The sequence below is a fragment of the Cololabis saira genome, chromosome 14, assembly GCF_033807715.1.
Source record: "Cololabis saira isolate AMF1-May2022 chromosome 14, fColSai1.1, whole genome shotgun sequence".
In the NCBI taxonomy this organism is placed as follows: domain Eukaryota; kingdom Metazoa; phylum Chordata; class Actinopteri; order Beloniformes; family Belonidae; genus Cololabis; species Cololabis saira.
The window spans coordinates 17,536,502-17,564,313 of NC_084600.1; the positions used below are offsets into that span (position 1 = coordinate 17,536,502).

Genomic DNA, 27,812 nt, shown 5'->3' on the forward strand with positions numbered 1-27,812 from the left:
GTATTTAATATGAATAATACCAAAAGTGCCCATAAGAAGGCTGGAGATGGGGTGGAAAAATGACACAGGACTTCTGAGGAATCTGATTTCAAATTAGTTTATAAGCACCTGACTTGACTTTAGTTTGGGATCCTTTTTTCCTGCTTTATGCTGTTTAATTTCTTAATTCATTCAGGGTTGGGTGAGGTTGAGGCATCAGGAATACTTGGTTGGGCGGAGGATACAATAGACTCGATTGGTAACAATAAAGAATGAGCAAATTGAAATGAGAAAATGAAAATTGACCACATTTTCACAGTCAATTGATGCAAAAAAAGCCCACAATCTTCCGATTTTATGACTCCAAGAGGTACAAAGCCGTACTATATATTGCCGTTGCTGTAAGATCGTGTGGGTGCAACAAACCTGTATTGTCCTGTCACATCATAACTTCTATTAAGCTTTGGCTCGGGGACAGCTTACCTTACGTTATCCTTCAGGATATTTTGATAAACCTGGGAATTTTTCTCACTGATGGCAATCGATCCAGGTTGTGAGGCAGTGAGACAAGCGAAAGTAGTGACACTCTTCATCATACTTCCTCGATAGGATGATGTTTGGATGTTAGTAAGCTGTGCCCTTTTTGTAGCGTACACAGTCCTGAATATTCTTCCCCAAAAACATCAGCTTTTATGTCATTAACCCACAAAATATTTTCCTTTTTTTTTTTACCTTGTCTGCACACATATTAATGGTTAATACCATGTAGGTAAAAACCTAAGGCATATATATGTGCATTGTTACTATATTTAATATTTATACATATATATACGCATACATATGCATACACATACATATATATACACATACAAACCCAGTGTTTTTTTTTCCACAAAATATTTTCCAAATAGTGCTACAGATTGTCAAGTTTTTCTGTGGCAAACACTGCGCCTGTTCAACGCCTGGTGCATATTAATGAGTATTTGCCAGTTCCAGTGATATATTCAAACCCTTAGCTGTTACTCATACTGAACTGTACTGGGCTTTTGGAGTCATACTCGCTAGGTGCCCACTTTTAGGTGAAGACACTGAATCAAAGTGTCTCCATTTATGGACAGTATGTCTAACTGTGGGCTGATATATGCTTCAACACTTTGAGAGGACTTTGAATCCCTTTCCAGTCGATCATTTGGCAGATACATTACTCTTGCTCTTGCTTCCTCAGAGATCAGCTTTTTGTGAGGCAGACAGACGCTTCTCAAGAGCAGCGAACTTAAAATGTTTATCAAGCAAAGTGGCTCTAAAACAACACTGTCAAATTCATTTCATTAACCGGGCTCCAGCTGTGCAATTTACTGCCCCAAATTAAGTTTTTATTTAAATGATTAGTCTCTGGATTCAATTACTTTTTCCACCAGTAGTGCAAATACTTAATTGATATCTTCAATGAGGACATGAGAAATTATAATTGTTTATATTTTACCCGATTAAGCACATTGTGATTTACATGACGATCAGATCACATTTTCATTTAGATGCAGATACCCTAAAAGGTTTTCTTATCACTAATTATCAGGGGCAGACTCCAATCTGTTTTGATGGAAGATCCTTCTCTGTTAATTTATTACCTCAGTAAACATTTTCCTGTGAGTTTACACATATATATATATATATATATATATATATATATATATATGTGTGTGTGTGTGTAATATATATTTGAACCAAGGTTATAATTTCAGAGAATTTAAATTTCCCTAACTAATCTCTGGAAACCATCTGTACCCACCTACACTGAACATCATTTTAACTGGAGACTAAAATGCTTTTCCAGGAGATTAGAAGTGGAGCAGGCGAAATAAAAGCAGCTCAACGTGTTCCTCTATTGTTGTTCAGTTGCCATACCTCAGCAGTGCTCAAGAAATACATTCATAACAAAAATACTAGTGAACGCTGCAAAAATGAAATATCCACACCTTAACAAAAACATCAGCTCCATCTCTGGTACTGGCTAATTGTTTGAGCCGACACACCGACAAAAAAAACAAACAAAGAAACAAACAAAAAAACAGTGTACTAAAATTTCTTTCAACTGAGAAATTGTTTGATGCTGCAGTCCAGACTCCACGGAGCTGAGGGAGCATTCACCGTTCTGACTCCAAGCAAAGCCTCTCGTAGGCTTCAGAACTGCACCACACAGACCTGTGAGTCATGCACAGTGCCATTGGTCCAGATCATGCAGTTATGCTGCTTCACAATAGAGAAAACATATCTATGTCACCACAAATTCCACAGATTTGCTAAATAACTACATGTTCTAGGCTGCAATTTTTCAAAGTTTGCTTTGTACCCTTAGCCCTCATTATTTGATGGTGCTGAATTACAGGCACGACACACCAGCGACACCAACCATCCTGTCCCTCCAACACAGGTCAAGCATTTCACAGCAGAAACCAGAGTTTGGATCAGAATAGATTTCCTAAGACATCTTGTAAGTCACGATACGTCTGACATTGTTTTGATCAAAAACCTAAGCAGGTAACGACGTTACTAACACAACCAGACAAGTCCAAACATTCGCACAGTGTGCAGCACACAGACTGTGTTATCTGCCATCGTATCCACATGTCCTTTCTCCTAATTCGATGCTGCCAGAACTCGTTCTGCCAGTCCCCCTCCGCAGGACCTTGTGTTCTCAGCGCCTAACTGAGAACACAAGGTCCAAACCGCCTATCTGTGCTCTCAGCATCGTTGGCAATGGCTCCTTGGCACTGTGCTTTCCCTGGAACACTGTAACCAAAGTTAGGCTACATCATACCAGAACCAGCTTCAGAGGAGGAGAAGGGGGAAGAAAGAGATGTCATTCCCCTTATTCCAAATCAGTGAACCGTCAGACACACTTCGAGGCTGTTAATTTAATGTAAATGTACCACGTGTGGTATTCTTAGCAAGCATGCCCATGTACCTCCAGCCCCCTGCTGCCCACTGAGCAGGTGTGGGTTTACTGTGAGTCAAATTGGCCAGGGTTAACCTGCACTTATCCAACAGACAGCCCATTCAAGCCCAAGCGGGGCTCAGAGCAGTATAAGAGCGTAATCAACCCTCACATGCCCCATGTGGTTTTGGGTCATTAAGGATCTTCAATAACCCCGGTGCTTCGAGCAGTTTAGGCAGTTTTGGGTTCATCAGGGATCATCGGGGATTTCTGTCAGCCTCCTTCAGCAGCATCGTGGCTTTCTTTCTTTCTTTCTTTCTTTCTTCTATCCCGCTGGTGTTCCATCTGGGCTCCTTTGCCCTAAATGTCGGTCAGATATTTTGTGAACGGGGGCGGCTAAAAATCACCTTTGATGGGTAACAAGATTGCAAAGATTCGACACAGCTGCTCTTTTCCGTATCTGTGTATTTGTTTTGCCTTTGCATAAGCAGAAACATGACACGCAGGCATTTAAGAAAAGTCCTACAGTAGCTTTATGCCACTGAACAATTACACTGTGGGTCTAATTATGCTGCTACTGTAGTTCTGTTGTACACACATTTTTAAAAGTTTAAAAGTTTTAGTCTGATCATTAAAGTGCCTACACTAATGAGGTAGAACAATGTGGTTATTAGACAGAAGGAGAAGGTTGTTTAATAGCTTCCATTAAAGACTTGCTTAGCTTACTTCATTATCCATGTCAACTCCATCCCATTCTACTACTATTTATTTAAAAACAGGGACAGGAAAACAATTCAAAGAAAGTCTAGGGACATTGATCTCCCCCTATAGCCAACATTACTCTTTGGCAACCATGGCATAGGCTATTCTTCCTCCAGTTATCACTTTACAAGCCCAATTTGATCCTCAGCTGATCAGCAACACCCTACATTCAGTTGTCAAAGTCTTAGCAGTATCATCAATCACACAGTTTGTTGCACGGCGATGCTACAGTACGTATAATTAACAGAACGCACATACATTTCTGTATGTATCTGAGAGACAGAGACAGACGGATGAAGCACAGCACAGGATGTATTTGCAGAAATAATGGAAAAGCAATTTGCCCTCGCCGATTATATCCAAATATGTTCAACATTGGCTGCGAGGAGAGACAACATGGTCAATAATGAAACAACGCGGCGGCGGTTTTACACAATGCAGGACACAGTAGATTATGCTCCACCGTCAGTTGACATTGTTGGCAGTTTTGGCCAGAATCTGACATTTTGTTCCGTGCCCGAATTGTATAAACAGTAAAATAACAAATGATTGAAACCCCGGGAAATGAAAAATAAAAAACATGACCCAGCGACCCACCCTTTTTATCAGCCATTTTCACAATATGTGATTCATGTAGTGATATGTCGTTCTGGTGATATATATCAAATTATTTAACAATATTTAAGATGTATAAAGTTATATGCATTTTACTAACAGGGATATGCTAACAGGTTTTGAAGCCTTATTACCCTTAGCATAAAAATGTATCTAGAGAAGTATTAAGAGTCATAACTTCACAAACCTTTGCTTCCATAGGACTGGATTTGGATATTTATGAAAGTGTAAGGAGCAGAGGCCCATGAACTCTCTCCTGTCCCTTCGTAAAACCTCTCCATAACTACCGGTATACAGACAAGATACAGACAACACCAGCAAATGTTTTTTCCAAGTGAGAAACTTTCAGTAAAGCAGACAAAAGGAAATGTGCTATGTTTTTAGATAATCATAAATTGAAAAAAACTACAGACAATTGGAAAAAGTAATAGAAGCAATCAACTCGTAAGTTCAGAGCAACTCTGTAGAGGTGAAACCAAACACAAGGATAAAATCAAGGCCGCAGACTTACAAGCCAAGTCTGGATACCGGGAGAGGACACCCACGTGTAAATGTAAAATGCTATGTTGCCGTTTCCTTACAGACCTTGGAAGCCCAAAGTGCCGCATGAGCCAAAATATCATAATTCAGATAAAACAGAACAATGTCAATGTTTGTTCTCGTCCTAGAGTCTGATCGAGCAGGAATCCTTATGTACAGCCGTTACATGTGGCCAAAGTTTTACATAGAACCCACAAAAACGCATATATATGAGGAAAACAAATTCCCAGAAATGGATTTATGTTTACTAAGTTTTAGTTTTATGTTAAATTATGCTGCTTTTTTCCATTTCCACCCACCATATCAGACTAAAAAGCATGAAACATTTCATGACCTTTTTTCTGTATAATTTGTGTCATGTTGTACCTCTAAATGGCCTTTTTGCGCATATTTCATTATAACTATTTAATTTGAACTATTTCTTTATATAACATTTTTTTCAACCATTAAGAATAAACATCTCTTTTCAGATGAAATTCTATATCTTTCTCATTAAACTGTGTGACACTGTTGTCTTTTTTAGTTGTTAAATAGTCATATAATTCAAACTAAGGCAAAGTTGGGGTTAAGGGTTGAGCCGGGGGTTGGGGGTGCCAGCTCTTATCAGCTGACCTGCTGGACCTGTGCCTCATCACAGCGTTGAAAGAAAGTAACTCATTAGTTTTGTACCTTTCTGTTCCTGTCCTCTCCAGCCTTCGTGCTCAGCTGTTCATTCCCCAAAGAGCCTGCTGGAGGAGAAGTTTCAGTGACACACCTCCACCCGGGCGGAGAAGCCTACTTCAGATGCTTCACAGGTTACAGGTTGCATGGTCCCAAAATGCTAACGTGCCGCAATGCCACCACACCTTACTGGAGTGGAAAAGAACCCTCATGTGTGGGTAAGAAGCATTCATTATCTTCAGTCTGCGATGACAAAACAGCTCAAAATGCACAACATAAGGTATTTGTTAGTGGAAATTACCTTTAATTACTCCACTTTACTCCATTACTCTACTTCAATTTGTAAAATGTGAGCTAATAATTATTCTGAATCACCATCAAGAAGTAAACACTGTCTGGGTGTCTCTTAAGCACACAAAATGGATTTGCATTTCAAGAAGGAAAAAAGACACGCAAAGATACTTGTAATATTGTGGAAATCCACTATCTATGAAAGGGACAAATCTTTGGGGAACAACAAAAGTTGTTAAACAAGGAATCTTTAGGAATTGTATGCATACCAGGCTGATGTTTGAAGACGCCACTGCATCCTTAGTAATTCAGGTGATATAATCACATGAAACCTTTGTGAACCACAACAATATGAAATTAACTTCAGAAATTCAAATTATAGCTTCTTTCTTTTTTTTTAATTGAATTCAATCCTCATTAAATGTTTGTGATGACCCACCACACATTGTAGAGTAATAACCTAATGTTTTGTATTGATCCATATCAATATTGGATTGACCTGCGTGCAGCCCCATCCCAACCCAACCCATTCCAACCTAAAACGACAAAAACAAAAACAAAAAAGTTGTCAGAATGTGTCGTAGGCCTGAAAGTAAAAATACATTTGAATCAATTCGGCCAATTAATTTGATCCGCTAAAACGTGTAATGTGTTGTGTTTATACTGCATACGGCAATAAGAGACTTGTAATAGCGATTACAAACTTTTTCTTTCTTTTCTTTCTTTTTTTATGTTTAACTCTTTTTTATTTAGGTTTGTAATTTTGCCCAAATGTTTAACTAGAAGCTCATATCTCTGCAAAGGAAAACTCAAGGCAGTTTTTACTATTAAAATCATGAGCAAAATGACTAATTTAAGAAGCTAAGAAAGTAAATCAAGTGTGCTTCTTTTTCCTCATCAGCTTTTCCTGAGACAGCAGGTAATTTCAAGTAATGAAAGGTTTCCACTGAGTTGATTTGAGAGGCCAATGGAGTGTGTTTTGCATGCGATTAGCAGCACAGGGAGCTATTCTTTGGAGATGGGGCAAAACAAGGCTATTGGACCCCACTGCCTTAATTGGAATTGGGCCTCTATGCTGTCTGTCTCCTGCTTGTAAAGGCTCATCTGCCTGTTTCGGCCTTTCACTTTGTCTTCCTGCAGCTGCTCTGAACTGATAGTGTTACTGCTGCCATTTTACCGCACTCTTCTCAAACAATGAGACACTCTCAGACCCAGGAGAGCCGCCGAGCCCAGCCACAGTCCACTGAATATCGATGCAATCTGCGCTCACACTGTGACTTTTCTCTTAAATCCCCCCTTCCATAGTTGGTTTCATTACTTTCCTCATCCAGTTTTACCCTCCAACTCTTTTGTCCTCTTCCTATCTTTTCTTACTCTGTTTCTTCTCATGTAGCATCCTGTGGGGGAATGATAAAAAATGCCACCTACGGTCGAATTGTCTCTCCTGGGTTTCCCAGCAACTACAGCAACAACCTCACCTGTCACTGGGTGCTAGAAGCCCCCGAAGACCACCGGCTCCACATTCACTTCGAGAAGGTCGCCCTGGCCGAGGATGATGACAGGTGATTTATGCACGCCGGTAAATTCTAAAACACTCACGTTGAAAGGCAACGTACAGTAAAAGACTGAATTTGTGAGTGTTTATCTAATGGAGGATGATATCAAGCGTAACACTCGCTGTTTGCATGATGGTATTCTCTGTGAATAGAGCATGAAGCTGTCAAGGGCTGTAAATGACCAAAAATTTCTAAAGGGGTGGCAGATAAATTGGAAAAAGGTCCTTTTATCGTTTGATTCTTTTAAGAGCATTCTGCTAAAGGGATTGAGAGTGAGGGCGAAAGCGGCAGCAATTGTGAAACGCTTTCTATTGAGATAATTTTCAAAAAGTTTCTAAAGCCGCAACCAGATTAGTCACCAGCTCTCGGCTACCTTTTAGGGTATCTTTTTGTGCCTGTGCTTTTCATATTTACATCTATTTGACTGTGTCATATAATCTTTTTTTTCCATTTTTTTTCATTTTTTTTATTTAGGCTGCTGATAAAAAATGGAAACAACATAGACTCTGCTCCTGTGTACGACTCCTATGAGGTTGAGTACTTGCCTAACGAGGGTGTGCTCAGCACTGGACGTTACCTGTTCGTAGAGTTCACCACGGATGGGACGATGACCTCCACCGGTGCAGCCATCAGATACGAAGGCAGGCCCGCCACACAGATTGTGCGAACTTTCTAATATTATTTTGTAAATGCCACTTATCTCTACTGCCATTTTACTTTGTGTCCGCAGCTTTTGCGAAGGGGATGTGCTACGAGCCGTTCGTCAAGTACGGCAACTTCAGCAGCAGCGACTCCAGCTACGGCGTGGGAGCAGTGGCTGAGTTCTCGTGCGACCCCGGCTACACGCTGGAGCAGGGCTCTGTGGTTATTGAGTGTGTGGATGCACAGAACCCACAGTGGAATGAGACGGAGCCGGCCTGCAGGGGTGAGTGAGATTGTGTCATCTCCTAAAGCAGGGTGATAAGCCTTTTTTTTTTTAAAAGAGCTTCCAGTGGAGAAGTCTTGAGTCTGATATGACTTCAGAACCCAAGGTTTTTATTGTGCCTTTCTGATCTTTTCAGGAGTTAGGGACGTCTTTTTTTGTTCAAATATCAAATAGCACTGGCAGTTAATTATATCTTCCTAAGCTGCTTCCCTCTGATCAATGATAAATTTCCTCTTAAAATTATAACAATGATGTACTTTGATATATGTGCTTGCAGGGCAGATTTTAGAAGTGCTCAAGATTAAAAGCATAGAATTTCTGCCCTCGGTCGAATGCTGCTACAGTACACAGAATATGCGCTATATTTAATAACAGCCTGCGAAACCCTCTCATCTTGATGGCACTCTTTTATATATATATATATATATATATATATATATATATATATATATATATATATATATATACACATTATTATATCAACACATTATTCTCGTACTGTTTTGGTCATATCTGACCTATTTTTACTCAAACAGCACCGAAAACACCCCGGATAGAATTTGTTTTTGTGTTGCTCTGCATCCTTTGCTTCGGTTGCGACTGGCCTGTTTGGGTTTAGTTACAGCCCAGGAACATTCAGCCCAGCAGCTTCCACAACTTTTGGATTAGTAAGAAAGGAACATTTTGAGTTCACAAGCAAGACAGATTTAGTTTTGTTTTACTTGTAATAGAACATAAATTTCCAGTCCACATTGTTTTTCTTTTCTGTTTTATTGCATATTCAGGATATACAAAAATATCTCCACATGAATGTGTCTATGATGGCAGAAAGACTTACTGTCAACATCTTTGATGATGCACAAGCAGGCAGTGATTGTTTCAGAGGAGGAGGAGGGCAACATGGGTGGAATCTCTGATTATAGCCCCTCAGATGGAAATGACTAAGATGAAGACATCTGAAGGCACGGAGGGAGACATTTAATGTCGTCTGATGCCAAAACCAGTGGGTCATGACTTCAGGTTCCAGAGGACTGGCTTCCTTTCTTTCACATCCAACATTTTACAGCATAAACTTTGTCTCCTTCCAGCCACTGGAGAAATTGTCACTGACTTGGCAAATATGGAGAGGCTGAAACGTTATGGACAAAAATGAAGGACAGCTGATGTGTTTGACCCTGAATTAAATATGGAGCTTCTAACACGGGTGGGTGTTTAAAGGGATTGTGACATGAAAAACAAATTTTTCTTGATTTTTTGTGTTTTGTTGGGTGTCTTGACATCAATTACACCCAAAAAACAACTAACTTTTAACATTCAGTGTATTGTGTGCTTTCTGGGATTTTCCGCATAACTGTGCAAAAACGGCGCATGTGGTTTGCTGGCGGGTCGTTACGTATAGACCCGCTAAATCACCGCCCCCTCCACCCAGCTCCCTGCCTCCTCTCCTCTCCAGCGCACCATAAAGGCTGATTTATGGTTCCGCGTTACACCGACGCAGAGCCTACGGCGAAGGGTTACGCGGCGACGCGCACCGTACGCTGAACGCTACGGCGTAGGCTCTGCGTCGATTTAACGCGGAACCATAAATCAGGCTTAACACGGAGCTGTTTAGAGCCTCTTTTGTTCTCATCACCGAGGACAACTGCTAAGAAGACCCGCGGCCACTGACTGGACTTAAGATAAGGGGACACTGCTGCTTGCATGCCTTTATTTTTATGATTGTTTGCTGTGGTTCGCCCTGCTGCTTTTCCGTGCTTCGCCTGTCGCTCCCGGCTTAACTCTCCGACGCCGCTGTGAGCGTATGGCTGGAGGAGGAGGAGGTTTGGAGGAGGAGCGGCGCAATGATTGACAGGAAAGGGAGAAAAGGAAGCGTTTTTCACGGCGCAAAAAACACTGTAATAAAAAGCCAGGAATGGAGTACTAGAGTGAAGTTTTTCTTGTTACACTCTTTTAGACACATTTGAGGGATGTTGGCCAAGACTTTTAATAGTGTTAAAAGCATGTTAAAAATGATGTCACAATACCTTTAAAGGCTCGGGATGCTAAGGGAAGACAAGCACTTGTTTTGTGTCAGTGTGTCCCTTAAAATGGTCTTTCCCACGTGTATGGAGCTTCAGACTTGTGCGGTGCATCACTGACAAACTGGGTGCAATTAGGGACCCTGGCACAAGTAGGTGGAACAGCTGCGTCTCATGTACAAAGCAAGTCCCAGCGGACAAAAGACGTGTTCTGATTTCCTTCTTTTTTTTTTTTTAATCATACCAGTACTTGATAAGATCAACATATAAATTCTTGTGGTTTTGATATCAGATGATTTCCCCATTTTGATGCTTTTTTAAAGTAAAGTTGTTAACTCTGTGATGCATGTTCCAGCTATGTTCACAATATGCACTTATGTAGTGGGACACCAGCAGGAGGATTCCAGTAGAGAAAACAGAGTGAGCGTGTCATGTTAGTGATGACAGAAGGGCTAAGAGGACCCAGCCTGATATGTTCAGACAACTTCTTCAAGTCTCATGAGCTTATAGTCAGCCGCTCCTGATGAGGAAATCACAAAAGGGGGAACTGTGAGACAGAAGCTTGAGCTGCCACCTGCTACGACTGCAGAGGGGGGATGAGACATTGTCTTCTACGCGCCACAGTCGTCTCACATTTACAAGAAAAGTGGAAGGATGTCAGCCTTATAATCACATGGACTTGTCTGTGGGAGGAACGGACAGCTAGAGGGAGCGTGTTCAGATCCCAGCGGGGCCCTTTCTGTGTGGAGTTTGCATGTTCCCCCCTTTCTTGTGTGGCTTTTATCTGAGTACTCTGGTTCCCTCCCACGGTGCAAAAACATGCAAGTGAAGCTAATCTGTGATTCCAAAGTTGACCCTCGGAGTGAGTTTGTGGTTGTTTGTCTATATCTATATGTGAACCTGTGATGGAGTGGTGCCTTACAACTCAAGACAGCAGTGGTTGGCTCCAGCAGACCCCAGTGACCTTAAATAGGGAGAAATGGCTATGCATAATGGATGGACTCGTCTTGCGCAGGTCAATGCATTCTGGGTAGAGAAAGCCAGCCATCAACCTTGATTACAAAGCCAACAAAAGGAGGAGTGGATAACCTTGACGACGGACAGGTACAGCTGCAGGAGGAGGACAGCCTGCTGGCCTCTTGCCACATTCAACAACGCCATTGACGTATCGACCTACGATGCCTTTGTCACATGGACTGAGCTGAACTCTACCTGGAGGACGGGTGGGACGAACGGATGGAGGTGGCTTTGGTGATCAGTGGGCGAGGTTGGGAAAGTACATCTTCTGCAAATAGGCCTAATTACCCCCCCCAAAAAATAAAAAATAAAAATAAAAACAAACCGCAACACGAATAAGTTGTCAGAACAAAATGACAAGGCAGAAACCAGTGCAGAGGGACTGCAAACATGGTTACAACTTGCTGCAGAGTCGGGGAACACATCTGCAACGGCAACACAACACAAGCTTTTCTACTTCAGCCTGAACTGGGAAGATTCATTTAAAATTCTGCATTTGGCATTTTTTTTCCCTTTGCTAGTTAAATGTTAATAAATGCTGGAATCAATGATTTAAGATATTTGAAGTAATAGTAGTATAATTCTTTTGGATAATATTTGATCATGCAGCAGCATTACATACGCAAGGTAATAGTGCCTCTGCAATAGACTGATTAACTGTTAACATTTCTGTAATGTTGTGTCCATTCATGTTCAATAAAATACATTAATTCATTTCTTATGATTTTGTGTCTACGTTAAAATAAAAAAAATATATGTATATTTTTTTGATAGTAGAGGTCCTCACATTTCTTAATTAAGGATGAATCATCCAGTTTATGACCTGGGCCACATAGTGACAGTGTAGCAGGAGAACATAATGTTGGGGTTAATGCCGGTGGGAGTCATCCTAATCTAGCCGTGATCTTTCTTAATTCATCACATAGTAGCACTGAGTTGGCTTTGACTGCTCAGGGTAACCTGAAAGCGCCACTTCTGATCTCATTCCCCGAGCTCATAACATGATAATTGCAAGACGCAGCAGCGTGACAACATGACAGATGTCAGCAAATATTTCCAGACTAAAATTAATTGTATTCTGTATTTTAACTCCTAATCACAGTGATTTCTTTACCTTAATCAAGTCTTGGTAAATGTCTAATGGAATAGTTGGAGTAGGGAAGGGAGGAAAAAACATGAGTCTAATGCGTTGGAGTCAAGCATTGATCTCCTTCTTCACTTCCAACCTTCTCATGTGAACAAGGTTTGTTGCTGTCTTCTTCACCCTGTTTACTGGTGAAACTTTAGGTTTACTTCTCTCTGCTTCAGTAGGATAACTGGCAAATTACAGCTGCTGGGCAGTTCTCTGTATGTCCCAACGTGACCCTGAAGGAGCGAGTCATGTCCTTTCTAAGTTAAGTTGTCCCAATTTGTTGAGATTGACACTGAATGTGTGTAACATGTTGTGATCAAAATACCGCCGGGACTCAGTACATCTGGCTACCTTTTTCACCACATCTTTAAGCTCGCTACATACCAGATAGTCTAAGAGGGTGGAGTCTCTTAGAGTGACTGCTTTGAAATGGACTTTGCAGCTCCTCCCACTTCAGAGCTGCAGGAAATCTTTTGCATTTCAAGCCATTGACAAATGCAATCACCTTTCTTTTTGTTCTTTTTTTCTTGTTTTTTCTTTCAAATACGTCCCCTTTTAAAAGTTTGTTGAAAACTTGCATGGAGGGCTCATGAAAACAAAGAATCCAAATCAAACATTACATTCAAAAGAACAATTAAAGCCTGTATGTTAAGGAAATATAACGAAAAATGTTGAGTTTGATTGACATACCCGTAGGCGGTGGTAATTTTATTTAATGTTATTTTAATTTTGTTGTTTTTATTCACTTAGTTGTTGTTTTTTTTTATTCATTATTATTTTTAATTTATGTTATTTGTGAAAGGGGCAGATCAGATAAGATTCTTCTTCTTTCTGCTCCCTTTTCATTCATAAGTTAGGAACATTTGTATTTGTGTTTGTATTAAATTGTTTTGTTTTTTGAATGAAATAAAGAATAAAATGAAATGAAATGAAATGAACAAGTGTCAAGTATGTGATGAGTTGGAAAACAGAATGTGTTGTTGCAACACTTTGAACTAAATATAAATGTAGTTTAAAAGAAACAGTTGATGTATTCAGTTAGGTCATACAGTTGTTGCTGTGTCACGTATAAGCTTGTTTAGAGCAGCACTATTTCATTTTTCTGTGTCTATAATTTAGTAACAGCGTGTGTCTCTGTGTTAACCGGCGGCTTCTGTGTGTTACAGCCGTGTGCAGCGGGGAAATCACAGACTCTGCTGGTGTTGTGTTGTCTCCTAATTGGCCAGAGGCCTACGACAAGGGGCAGGACTGCATCTGGGGTATCCATGTGGAAGAGGACAAAAGGATCATGCTTGACATTCAAGTGTAAGACACTACACCCACGTGTAAATCTAGGAATCACACAGGGAAGTCGGGGAGGGGGTCGCCCTTACCTGGCGGCATGAAACACACCGTCTGCAGACGTAAACACACACACGCTCTTCACTGTCGCGTGTTCTCTCATCAAGATACACTCACATGCACACGTGTCCGTCTGTGGTGGCAGTCATTAATTAATTTCTTCGCTTTTCTTTTTTTTGTTTTTAACATCTGCTACATTAAGAATTCGGTTCTGCTTCCAGCTCACTCTCTGACCAGATTAGGCAGTAAGCCTCCCTGCTCTCACTTCCCGGGTGTCTGCCTCAGAGTTGGCTTTGAAATGAATATGCTCTGGCAGTGAACTACTCTGAGCCACTTATCCGGTCTACCCAACTGTAATTCAGGACACATGCACAGATGTCAAAATAGACACATGCACGCTGTTTCACCTTCACTCATCACTGTTACGTGAAAGTCACCTGCACTATACACATCTGTGCCTTCTCTTGCTGCACAAACGATGGGCCTAAAACAAAGTGAAAGGTCTATGGTACGTGGGGCCTTGACTTTCAAACCAAAATGACTGCAGTGTGGACATAAGAATCTACCTCTTTGCCTTATTATCGTACAAGGATTTAGCCGTGTACCTCGGTTGAGCGAGTCCCATAATATTACCATGCACATTTATTCCATTGTGAGCTCAAAAATAATAGAGTATAACTGATATGTTGTTGCCTGAAGCACTTGCAGACAAGAGGGCAGCAAGAGGTTAAAATTAATCCAGTGGGAATGGCGCCCGAGGTTGCAACAAACAGAGTCTCCAACAGCAGCGGCTGTAAGTCATTGGTCACAGGAGCCATTTATGGATGCATGAACTTGCTTCCTTCAAGTTTGATGTTTTTCATGTACATAATTCTTTCCGGACAGTCTGATTGAATTAAAATGTAATTATAAAATGGTCTGGATGCAGGATATGAGGATTGCAATCCTCCCCAGTACTACTCCGACTACGAAACAAATCATCATCACCGTCATTACTGCACATCTCTGTGGACCAGGGCATGTGGAGGTAGCTATGATGAATCACAGCTGATTCGAATCACTTCATTAGTTTAAAGATTCATATGTAAAATACACTTCACTGCACTCCACAATCTGGGAGCGCATCAGCATTCAGCTCTGATTTCGTGTCTATGGCGCATGCAGGCTTTTACGACGCGAGCCTATGCTCACTTTACCGCTGAATTACGGCTATGCAAACACTCTACATCAGCAACCTACGGCACCAACCAGGTAGCGGATTATGATTGACTCTGTGGATTTAAAAGAAAGTGGAAATAAAAATGAATAAAGGATGAATACAGTATGAATCATGGCTGAGCTAAGATTGGCACTTATTCACAGTGAGGGGGAGAGTGTTGAGAGCCGCTGTTTCCAGTCGGTGACGATGGTGATTCAGAGCAGTTATTCCACTTTGATTATGTCCCGGTCCTTCTCCAGATGAACTCAGAACTTCATCCATATCATTTGGAAAACTGAGTCTTGTCAACTCAGATTAGAATATCAGTGGGCAGCATTTTCATGTATATTTTTTTTACAGAAAGTCTTTACATTTCAACAACAAAAATTTTTGTAAATGAATGTGTGTATGAGTGTATTTCACTGTGCAAGTCTCCCAACTTGTATATATTTCTAAAGTAACTGAAAAGATACCGATTAAATTCCACCACTGCAACGTACTGATGGTTTGTGATCCTGTTCATATTTTCCGAGCATGTCCACATCATCTCGTGGCTGCAAAGCACATCATTTTCCAAACTTTATCTCTCAGGCTTACAGGGACTGGTTTAAGAGCCATCATTCCAAATCATCCTCAGACCAAAAGGAATAATAGCATCAGAGAATACCGACGAAAAGCCACTGTTTAAATACAACACAGGGGTTTATTTGACCCTGCGTGCTTCTCTGTAGGCTTCCCTGTTCTTTAGATGGAGATTAGGACTCAGTGATTAAATGTCTGTGTTGTAAGCCAACAAGTGCACCTTGGGTGAATGAAAAAAAAACAAAAAGATCAGAGGGGATTTTTGTCCATGCAGAGGTAAACAAGTTTGATTTGAGGTAATCTGATTTTCATTCTGAGATCTCTGTTTAAATTGCAGCAGCGTAAAGTTTGTTGTAATCCGTGCCGCATGAGGTTGCTCACTGTAAATTAATGGTACTGTGTCCGGCTTTAGTTTATCTCAAAGTTGCTCAGGCGTGGCTGCCACGGCAGTCGAGACAGCCTCCACATCCCCGTAGACCCTACCATTACCTATGTGTCTTGACCATTTAGCTTGAGAATAGCATTCCTGAAGGCTTGGTCAACATGTAATTTGTGCCAGTGTGTTTGTGTGCAACAGACTCTTGTGGATAAGAGCTGTCTCATTATAAGGGTGGGCACACACTTTTTCCACATTAATGAGAATGTTTTCTGTGTTATCATTCATCACTGTGCCTGTGCTGGCAATTACAGAGAAGCAGTGTGCATAATGAGGACTGATTAATTAATTTAGGCCAAACAGGAGGGCTGGCTCTTTGCTAATTAGCATGGAGCAGGGCTTCAGCACCAGATACAAGAGTTTACAGCTGATATCCCCACCTGTAGAACACACACAGGTAAATGGTTCGCATGTGGATTATCAGTCAGAGTGTACTTTATCTGGATATATGTTTCACAGTACAACATGATAAAGAGGCCTTCTCAGTAGCATGAATGTTTGTGCATGTTTACTAACAGCAGATGACACTTTTTAGTCTTTCAGGTTTACAGAGCCCTCTGGTGGCGGCTCTGAGAATTACACCCCAAGTCCATTTGTGCAGGGATTACTCCTGTTACATATTCAAAATGATTTATTTGAATGGATGCAGTGTCAAATATATATCTATCAGTAGACATTAAAGGTTGACTTTGAAGGGATGACATTGAAAGCCATTTTTATTCTGTTTGAGGTAGGGGAGATTAGCTGTATCTTCTTTAAACTTGCCAGGTCAGTGAAGGAGACAAATGCCTTGAGGTGTTAAAAAACAAGCGCCGGCCCCTCATCTGATGAATTGAGCTGGTGCCATTTATATGCAGAGGAGTCTTCTTCAATTCTCTCAAAGTTCTTTTACACCAAAACCTGGAACTTTTTGCACAGTCAAACCACAATGGGAAAAACAAAAGTTTCATCTAATTAGACAACTCTAAAACAGTTTAGGTCTTTATACTTTTTTCAACTGTTACTATTTTGTTTTGTGCATTTGCATCCTTTGCTGTGGCTTAGCCATATTTTCGCCTCGAGCAACTAGTAGAAGGGCTTGTCACAGAAAGTATTATTGTAATGTTACCCTCCTAGCACCCCGACAATACTCTGACAATCATTGATGTTTCTCCTACATGGAAAGGAAAAGTGAGCTGATTGAAACATGGGAGACACGATGAAAATGCTTCTTAGGTTGATTTTGCTGCACACAATGGAAAATGACTCTGGTCCAATATTTGTAGGGACAGCTATTAATAAGGAGTCAGGTGGTTGTTAGTGGGATCTCCAAGTTTCTACAGAGAAAGCAAGACCTGTAGTGACCTACCAGTGAGAGCTATGTAATATAGACTGATGGCTCGATGCTTTTGGCATTCTTCTAAGGTTGTGAGGAGAATTCAAATAAAAAGTTGACTGTCGACATCTGTCTATAATCTACATATCCAACTAATCTATAAGAAAAAGTTTCTGGTTTGAGGTCCTGCCTTCATTCCACTGATAAAACACATTAGATCTATATGTGGATGGAGTTATTTCATTGAAGTTTAGAAATGAAAACCATAATCAATATTTGTTGTCTCTTCAATCAACAGCTCCTTGGGGTCTTAATTTATAAGAGGTAAAAATGCTTTTGGGAGGAAAAACATGTCAGAATTCATCCAAGTGACTTTGGTATGTTGAAATTTGGCGAGAGCTTTGACTCCACTTTTCTCTTTTGATCTACGTTTCACATTTTTCTCTTTATCATATATTTGGTTTGAATATATCCTTTTTTTATCGCCTTGCAGAATAGACTTGAATATTTTTACATTACGAATACTGAATTAATGCTGCATATTTCTCCACCTTTGAAAAGCTATGCTATTTGTCACTCCACATATGACAAGGTTAGTATTTGGTAGGACGACACAAGGTTTATCTGCGCGGCCGTGAAAATCCGTTCGCGACTGACCGAGTGATGAAATGGCTGAAATGGACGGCCTGCAGTTTTCCCATCAGCCCTTTCGCATTCACATTGTTTTGGCGCAGCCCCTTTTCAGTGTTGGCATGCTATTTCTCAGCACACAGACTCCAGGGGTGATAATGATAAACCGGGCAAAATTTTCAAAGTGGGGGTTTGAGTCACAGCAGCGGACGTTAACAATCCTCACTCTGCATGTGCAGCTGGTTTTTTCCAGGTCAGAAATAGAAGGAATATATACTGTATATGTATCTGAATGTATTGCAACTCATATTTTTTTTTTTTATGTACTGTGAAATATACAAGTTCTACGTTTCCAGTATACAAAAAAATGGAGTGATTTAAATGAGTTGGATAATGAACAGCAAAGTGCAGCTGCATGTCATTCATAATCTTTTTTTTTATCCATGGATGCTGCTCAAAGAAATAACATTCAGTTTTGTTGCAACACTGTAATCATTCCCTCTTCTCTTGTGCAATTTCTGGGCATCAGTTACTATGGTTACCGTGATGCTCTGTGCTTTTGTCATTCTAAAAAACGCTCACTGTCTCCCTTTTCTTTGCCTACAATGTCTTTTAGGGAAGTTATTGGTAGCTTGATGAATATAGATTTAGAAGATGACATTTTGTACATTCACTATAGCAGATGTTTAAACTGTAGAAGTAACTTAGTCATATGTATCTATCACTGTTTCTTTCTTAACCGTTTCAGCATGCAATCTACAACTATGTCAGGCTACATAATGTTTTGTAAGTATGATTTCAAATAGGGTCTGCAGGAATCTTTCCCAGCTGTTAATGGGCAGGGGTGCAACATGCACAGGATGCAGTTCAGCGCAGTATAAAAGAACCCTTCTCTATTAGGTGTTTACTGTCCTGAATCCTTCAGTTAAAGTGAGTTCTTCACGCGTCCCCGGTTTTCATTGCTCAATAAAACTTATCTTGATCAGTGTAAATGAGATGAGTCAAACCAGTTTTTGGTAATAATCCAAGAGGTAAACTGGTTTACATATGCAGGATATCCATCCATCCCTCCCTCCCTTTGACCAGTCCAGTTTAATGTATTCACAGTTCTGGAGGGTAAAAGATACCGACGGCTTGATGTGAGGTTGTGATCTATAGTAAAGAAGCTGGGTTTTCTTTTCTTTTTCATGCATTTCAAATTCAAATGCGCATCACCTCATATGCAGAAACAATGTTTTTAGTTTTTTTGTACATGATTGATGGCATGATCAAGTACAGTATTATGTGCAGGAAAAGGGGGTTTAATAGCTACGGTGAGAAAGCACAGCTCCTTTCAAACATGGCACGGGTGAAAAATGGTATCATGACATTTTCTTCTAATCAACAAAGTTTAATGAATGTTAACACAGACCCAGTAAACTCCTGTAGTCAATCATCACCGATATATTGACAGGCACCCGAAGTCATGCAAGAAGCGCGTTCACAACAGAATCCCCTTTAATCAGCACTGTGGCCTATTATTTCTTTCCCGTGCACTGTCCCCTATGCATGAGACTAAATGTCAACCTTTACTGTTGCTCTATAAAGGGAGCAAGGACATATTAGTAAAAGGTTAATGTATTCCCAAGTTATTCTTTGACAGCAGAGATCGTATCAAATTGTGGTACGACATTTTCACTTACACTTAAGCATTTGAACGTACTGGACAGTGTTTAGATGTTCAGATTACTTATATATACACAATCTGTACTATGTATTCAGGTCTTCTGTCACCAAAGCATTTATGCAGTCTTGATTCATTGTGGCTCTAGTTAATTCCTGTGGATCTGGTGTGATCATTTGCCCATCTATGCATGTTAGTTCATATTCATGAGGGAAATTGGGGGCTAGAAGACACATGAATTATTTAGTGTTTACTTCACGTCAGTTCCAGCTTATATAAACAGAATTAAACATTTGATAGGACTGCTGACATTGCCTTATATCAGTTTTTTTCATCAGCACAGAAAGATGGCACAAACTAACAGTGAGGCCTCTCGAAACAACACAACTCTAAAGACATCGCAGGATAACGTACTAGTCTGGTTGTCTGTATGTAAATGTGAAACAACATTTTTGTTTTTGTTTTTTCCTTGTGGCTGCAGTCTCAATTTGGGTAAGAATGACCAGCTGACCTTTTATGATGGAGATGATCTGACAGCCAACATCCTGGGCCAGTACAGCGGCACGCGGCCACACTTCAAACTCTACACCTCTATGGCTGATGTCACGTTGCAGTTTCAGTCGGATCCCGCCACCAACATCTACGGCTACAACAATGGCTTTGTGGTTCATTTCTTTGGTGAGACCGCAGCTCTGTTTATTTACCTGTAATTGTTATTCTGTTTTGTAAAATAAGCTAACTTCATTCTTTACCCTACAAGAATCTATAATTGTGTTTTTGGATTAAATGCTTGACTAAAATCAATGTAAAATTACCCCTGACAAGAAAGAGTCGAGGAAAAAGGAAAAAAAATGCAACAGGTGTTGAATATATAATCATCCTTTCTTTTTTTTTCCCTCTTTGCCACTTTCTTCCCTCCTCTTACTGTGTCTCTGTCAGTCGTCTGGCTTCTGCCAGGTGCACAAGATTAAGTAACAGCAAACAAAGAAGCACAATAATAGGGTACACATCCACATGAGCCGGGTTCGTCCAGTGTTTTTGTGCTGCCGGCCATGTATTCTGCAGTTAGACAGGCACAAATTGACTGGTGCCAAACCTCACGCTGTGTTCCTCCCAGCACGCTTCACAAGCCTCTATTTACATTTTCCTCTCTAACCGTGGCTGTTTAGAGCACAAAGAACACACAACTCTGCAGTCGTATTCATTCCCCGCAGAGGCTGCTGCATATTAATACTTCCTCGAGGAAGTTTCGCACACCTTTATTGTGGAGTTGCTGCCAGAATAACAATTCCAGTTGCGTATTATACAGGAATTTACAGCATTATGAAAATAATTTCTGGCTTTCCATTTTTCATTATAATATTCATATTTCCCATGCTTCCTGATTTCCCGTTTGCGGGTTTGGTGTTTTCACTGCCCTACCAACACAACACGGCTGTTCTTTTGCCAACAGAGGTGCCGAGGAACGACACGTGTCCAGAGCTGCCGGAGATCCCCAACGGCTGGAAGAGCACGTCCCACCCCGACCTGATCCACGGCACCGTCGTCACCTACCAGTGCTACCCCGGGTTCTCGCTGGTGGGCTCGGAGATCCTCATGTGCCAGTGGGATCTCACCTGGAGCGGGGACGTGCCGAGATGTGAGGAAGGTGAGTGAAAGTAAATGCACGAGAGTCGTTGTGCACCCTCAGGATGCAAACATCATCAGATGACCAGATTCAAAAGGAAACTTTTATTTTATGTTAAGTTTTTGAGATATTTAGATGATACGAGTTTTTTGAAATGTCTGTTTCTCTATTCTGCTCATGGTCTTTGTAGTCATTCAGTGCATTTTGTGTGGAAACCCAATAATCTGGCGGACCGAGAAGACAACCCACCATTTACTTTCTGAGGTTGCTGCTTAGATGAGTTGCACTCAGATCTCTGAGTTGCATCGTTAAACTGCTTTAAAAATAAAAATCAGTCAGAATTTATTATTCTTATTCCTTTTTTCCTCTCAACCATGAAACTTTTGAAAGTAATCCTGTATTTAAGATGCTGATGTAAATCAGAATAACTCAAATGTATTATTCTTTTTATCTGTATTAATCTAGCTGAACATTGTGGTTTTTGTTATAAAGTTTCAACTAGAACTGCACAGAATCCAGACGCGGGTGCAACAAACAGACATGAAAAATCAAGATTATTCATAAAAGTGAACATTATTAGTCACTGATTGAATGATTGTGAAACCTTTAGCTACGACTGCTGTGACTTGACTGTCACTGCGAAAGTTAGCCTTCTTCAGGGAAAGATTAGCAAGTCATGAGGATTAAAAAGGAAAAAATAATGAGATTTAGTAGAGGGAATTCTTAACAAAATGGTTTTTGGCTAAGCACTTAAGGATTTTGAATTTTTAAACCTAGAAGGTTAAATGTTCCTTTGAAAGCCCGTTTTGTCTTTGTTCCTTAGATTAGTTTGGATTGACATGAACGCTCGCCCCTGAGGTGTTTACATTTTCTTAAACATATCCATCCAAAAGCAAAATTATGAGAATAATTATGAGAATTGTAAAATGAATATATTAAAAACAATATAAGAATAGAATAAGTTGTACGTAAAAAATCAATTTTTTTCCTGTCTTACTTTCACACCACTAGTTTTGTCATGTCGGGATCCTGGAAACGTGGAGCACAGCCGCAAAGTGATCACAGGCAACCGCTTCACCGCTGGATCCACCGTCAGGTTTATCTGCAATAAAGGCTACGTCATGTCCGGCGCCAGTCTCCTCACCTGCTACAACCGAGACTCGGCCGCGCCCAAGTGGAGTGACAGGCTGCCCAAGTGTGTCCGTAAGTCTGCAGAGTCTCAGACACCTACTAGACCCTCCAGAAAAACGCGGGCAAAAATCCTTGATTCTGCGGGCTAAAATCCTTGATTTTGCGGGCTAAAATCATTGATTATGCGATTAAATGTGCAGGTTTTTTATTTACTTTTATGCAGTGAAATTGCAGAATATTCTGGAAGTTGCGGAATTTGCGGGAAGTTGCAAAATATGCGAAATATGCAGGAAGTTGCGGATTTGGCGCTGAGCTCTTCCCTCTTCGCTCGCCGCTACTGAGGGAATCCTGTTAGTTTCTTTTCCTCCGTTTAGTAATATGCTTAATTCAGCGGGCTGTCTCGTCTGATCTGAGGTCGTAGGCGAAAAAAAAAAAGGAGAGCGCTGGTGGAGAGGAGAGGGGCGGTGGCGGCCCGGAGGCCGGCCGTCTCTCCCCCTCCAGCCCGCGGCTCAGTGCTCGGGTGATTGCCGGGCACGCCGGCGCGGCGAGGGGACAAGCCAGAGCTCCATCACCCCACGCGTCCGCCGCCAAGATCCCCCAAGTGGATGGGAGCGTGCGTCCGCCTCCGCCGGCCTTCACAGGTGCAGTGGTACGCGGTCAGCGCGGATCCTGAGACCACCGGCAGCCGTGCCCACCACGCAAGCGGGGGGCTCGACGGAGACGGCACTCCCTTGTACCTCTCACCCCCGCGGGTGAGAGCTGCTGTTTGGGGGGTGGCGGTTTCTGCGAGGGGTGCGGAGGTGCCCGGGCGGGTCCCGCACGTCGCGACCGGGCGTCCCGACATGTCACTCACAACACTTCCCCCCTTTTCCAAACTTTATGCGAAAATGTGCGGCTATTGTGAAATCAAGCGAGCCCCGCATAATTTGCATATTCAGCACGGACATATGCAATCATCGCGGCAAATATGCGCCCTTTTAGGAATAAATGTATCCCCGCGTAATCTGTGCCATTTGGCTGATTATGCAATGAATTATGCGATCGCATAATCGCGTTTTTCTGGAGGGCCTAAATACACGAGCAGGAAGTTTCTCACACATACGTACGTTATGTAGACATAACACAATGTCTTCTTTTACTCCAAGTTTTTCCTTCACCGCTGAGGTGATAGCAGACAACAACGCTGTGCTGTCAATGTTTCCAAGGTCAAAACCAGATTTTCTTATTTATTTTCTCCTTCCTCAGCTGAAAAGTACGAACCATGCAGGAACCCTGGCGCGGCTTCCACGGGCGTGCAGAGCACTGAAAAGGCCTTTTACCAAGCTGGAGAGACGCTGAGCTTCTCCTGCCACGCTGGCTACGAGCTGCAGGGCGGGGCCACCATCTACTGTGTCCCTGGACACCCCTCTCAGTGGAACAGCACTCCTCCCGCCTGCAGAGGTGACACAAAGACTAAAGCAACCTTCATTCATCGTCCAAATACTTTGATATAGGTTTTTATGGTGTTTAAAAGTGTAAAGACCTTTCAAAGGTTGTTTATCGTGTTTGTGCGTGTCTATGTGTCTTTTTAGCGTCGTCATCGCAAAATGTGAATGAGCGCAGGCTTGATGGTGAGTCTTGTTTCAAAACATCACAAAACCAATTATATTGACATTACTTTGTTGGGGATAGGTCGCAGAAATGATGCATATTGTGTGTGTTTTCTTCTCCCCCTGTTTTCACTTTTAGTTGTTAATGTGGATTATGGAATGGAGGGAACCAATATCACTCTTGCCGTTTTTATTCCGACGGCAGTCGTCATGGTGATTGTTTTGGGGATTTATTTCTACTTTGCAAAGTAAGTGAACGCTTTAAACTTTAGCATTTGATTTGCAATTCCAAAGAGGTTTTTACGTTTTGTTTTCCTGTTTCTGCGCTCTGCCCAGACTCCAAGGGAAGTCGATCAGAATGCCGACATCCTCGCCCCCGTATGACAACATGACAGAAGAGTCAGCTTTTGACAACCCTATATATGAGAGCGGAGTAAGTAGCGATGTCATGAGCATGCGAGATGTGGATTCACAGAACACCAGTGTGCTGTCTTGATCTTCTCCCATCCCGACTTTCATCTCATCGCCGTCATCTCCTGCTTCGCCACCAGAGGGTGCACTCAGCTTCCTCTCCCATCACCCTGTTCACCATCAGTCAGAGCTGCTGGGCTAATACATAGAGTTGTGACAGAAATGACACTTTCCATCATCCTATTGTTTTATTTCAAAGGTCACCTGCATGTTTGATTTCTGCATCATCCATTTGGTGGACTGTGAGTGAAATGTTGGGCTTGTATTTATTCCATTGTAGCATCATTCACCATGTCAATCCATAAGTGTGCACATTTTAGCATTTTAGTATAAATTGGATTATTGTTTTATAGAAATGAAATTGTATGGGCATGTTGTTGCTTATTTATGTATTTTTATTTAAATTGAAATCAGCTAATTCTGTAAAACTATTAAAAAGGAGATTATCTTAACAACTGTTGTACAGAGTGCACAAGTAGCTGAACCAACTAACTCATTGATGGGGCTAATTTGCTCATAGCATTTGCTTTTTTCACGTAGGTTTTCTGTTTATCTTTTTTTTTCTCTGCTTTGTCAGCACTGGCAGACCCGTTGTAGATACTAAACCCTGTCAGTATTTCCCCTTTGGCTGTACTGCACAACAACTATAAGGTGAGACTTTTCTTTTAATATTCAGAGCAAAACGTGCTCACTGTTAAACAATATGTTTTTAGCGTACTCATTTGATCTCAGTTTAAAACAATATTTGTTATTACCTTTTTTTCTTTGAAAACATTTATTTATTGAATTTGTGTAATATTATCATTTAAAAAAAGCACAATATACATGTTTCATAGTAGCTTGTGTCAAGAAAACTGGTCATATTTTTGTTTTGCAAATTATATACAATGAAATTCAGTTTATTTTCTAGTTTACAAAAAGTCTGCTGCAGTGATTCATCCATCTTTAGACCTTCTTTTGTAAATATTTGAGCTATTTTTCATATTTATGATGAATCATTGGTCCTTTAAAGTTCTACAAAATGCTCCAGACTGAAATAGAGCGTGACAATAAAACATCTTGTACAGTCTGTGTTAAATAAATAATAGTCTTCCTAATCTGATGTCATCCTACTCATTCTGCACATAATGTCATATCAGAACAAATGTTTTCATAGTTGTTTTACCGCATGATAAAAGAGGAATGTATTACAGCACATCTTTTTCCTGTTCAAAAATAATATTTTTGCAAAAGTTGAAATGCTCTTGTGGAATTTCAGCACCTTGTCGTTATCAAGCTGTTTTTAATCGTCTGTCTGGTCTTTGCAGGACAAATTAAAAAGATTAAGAGGTGTCTGTTTAAAGACCCTAAAACAAGAATTGCTCAAGCTTTGCCTTTTGGGAACCGTCTCTGCACTGCTCATCTTTCCTCCAACCTTTTTTTTCTTTGTTCCCATTTTGTTTTGATTTCATTTTCTCCTCCGTTTGTATTATTGTAAATATGTCTTTTTTTCCACGGTCAAAAATCTGTGAATCTGTGTAACGCCGTGGTGATATTTTTATAAAGTAAGTTGTCAATGACCATTGGTGATTGTATGTTTCTGAGTACACCTACCCAAATGATCTGGTATTTATAAGCGGAAGGAAATGGTGATTTGATTGTTGATGCTGTTTGGGTCGATATCTCACCACCCACAACTCTTTGGAAAAATTTGCCATCGTTTCTTTGTTTTCTTTCTGTGCGTATGGGACTGCTCTTTGTAAATAAACTGCCTGTCCAATATGAGTGCCTCACGACTGACTATAAATTGAGAAACGACATGTGAAATTGTTTATAAAACCGGTTCTTTGGCTTAAGTATTATTTTATATATCCAGGTTCAGTGTAGCACTCCTCCCAGTGTTCAGCTTTTCCCATCATTTGGAGTCTTTTCAACAAGTTGTTTCACTTACATTTAGCCTTGGAGGATTTTTCAGATGTATATTTTCATCTGGGACCTGTTATAAATACCACCGTCCTCGTTGTTCTTCTATCACGCTGTAAAGTCTGTTACAGATCAGTGGCAGCGCATCGGTTTAATCCAGGACGTGCTTGCATCTCGGCATTAGCAGACACAGAAATGACACCTGAAAAGTCCCCTGACTCTGGATTTGACGTGCTAATGCAGGCTGCTGGTGCAAACATTTGAATGATTACGTTACATAATAATTTGGAACTTGAAATGTGTAAAATAAATACATATATTGAAAAAGAAAAAGATGTGTGTCTTTTTGCCAAACAGTCGTGGTGTATTTAATAAAAATAACAAAATATTGATCCTGGCGGCATGCTGAGGGGAATGCAGTAAAGTTGTTTGAATCCTGTCATCTCTGTATGACTGAAACGTTTCCTGTCAAATGAAAACAATGAAATGTGTGTGTGCAGGCTCTTCTTTACCTCTAGATGGCAGAATAGCAACAAGTAGGACTTGAGGAATGCAGGATGCGTTTCTACTCAGGCTCTCTTGACCCAAACTGCTCTCCTCCAGTTACTATTTGTAAATTATGCACATTATATCTAGTGCATCCCTGCTCATAATGGTTTAATTCTTCAAAAAATGTCGACTTCTTTAACATTCAATGGGAAAAACTACAAGAAAGACTAATAAATTAGATTAAATGTTGGTATGATGGGGCAACATTTACAACACAGACACATGATTAAGGTTCAGCTGAGGAGGAGTTGGCATCAGTCCAATAGCTGTCTTTAAAACAGGGAGATCTGGGAGAAATATATATTTTCATTTTTGAAACCTGCCTCTTCAGGATTGTGGGGAGTCGGACCCTACCCCTGGCATCACTGGATGAAAGGTAGTGCACACTCTGCAGAGCTCACCAGATCATCACAGGCTCACTCACTTACAGTACACACAATTTGCATTTGAGTAACGGTCATCACGTCATAGTTCATGTTAACTATCCCACAGTCTGCCTTCTGCGAGAGAAACACAATTAGTGAAAGAATAGGATCCTGCCCTCCGAATGAAAAAGCATAAATCTATGCAAAGCTTAAGTCAAATACAGTTCAGTAGCATTCAAGACAGTGTCTTCTGAGACTTTATTATACAGTTATAATAAATGAAGGTTCAACGGGCCTTTAAATTATGTTTATTGTGTGTAGAAATGTCAACTATCGTCCCTGGTATGTTGGCCAGTCTTCATTAGACTTACACCATAAATGTAAATGTTTAATTACAGTTATACTGCTAGTTTATTTACCAAACAGACAGACTATTTAACCACATATTACTTATTCAAATGCCTAGTTTTAAAATAGTAAATAAGTTGAATAACTTTTAATTAGCAATGAACCCATTTAAGCAAGAAAGGTCGATTTAATATTAAAGGTATAGTCCCTGATTTTGGAGAGCTAGCAAGATTTG

General features: G+C 40.7%; 1 protein-coding gene across 3 annotated transcripts in view; it reads left to right on the forward strand.

Annotated features, from left to right (window-relative positions):
- LOC133459748 (seizure protein 6 homolog) overlaps positions 1-26,174 on the forward strand; it is a 131,658-nt gene extending 105,484 nt beyond the window's left edge. Inside the window, exons 5-18 of one of the 3 annotated variants that reach the window (XM_061740006.1) lie at positions 5,524-5,709; positions 7,176-7,344; positions 7,813-7,979; positions 8,069-8,263; positions 13,597-13,735; positions 20,077-20,273; positions 21,049-21,243; positions 22,234-22,425; positions 23,599-23,793; positions 23,925-23,963; positions 24,082-24,190; positions 24,279-24,375; positions 24,991-25,064; positions 25,721-26,174. In XM_061740006.1, coding sequence (XP_061595990.1) covers positions 5,524-5,709; positions 7,176-7,344; positions 7,813-7,979; positions 8,069-8,263; positions 13,597-13,735; positions 20,077-20,273; positions 21,049-21,243; positions 22,234-22,425; positions 23,599-23,793; positions 23,925-23,963; positions 24,082-24,190; positions 24,279-24,375; positions 24,991-25,017 — 1,907 coding nt within the window. In that variant the 3' untranslated portion in view covers positions 25,018-25,064; positions 25,721-26,174. Of the gene's footprint in view, positions 1-5,523; positions 5,710-7,175; positions 7,345-7,812; positions 7,980-8,068; positions 8,264-13,596; positions 13,736-20,076; positions 20,274-21,048; positions 21,244-22,233; positions 22,426-23,598; positions 23,794-23,924; positions 23,964-24,081; positions 24,191-24,278 lie in introns of all 3 variants that reach the window. The other 2 variants (XR_009784069.1, XM_061740005.1) reach the window with 2 other exon arrangements.
- The last annotated feature ends 1,638 nt before the right edge of the window (positions 26,175-27,812 follow it).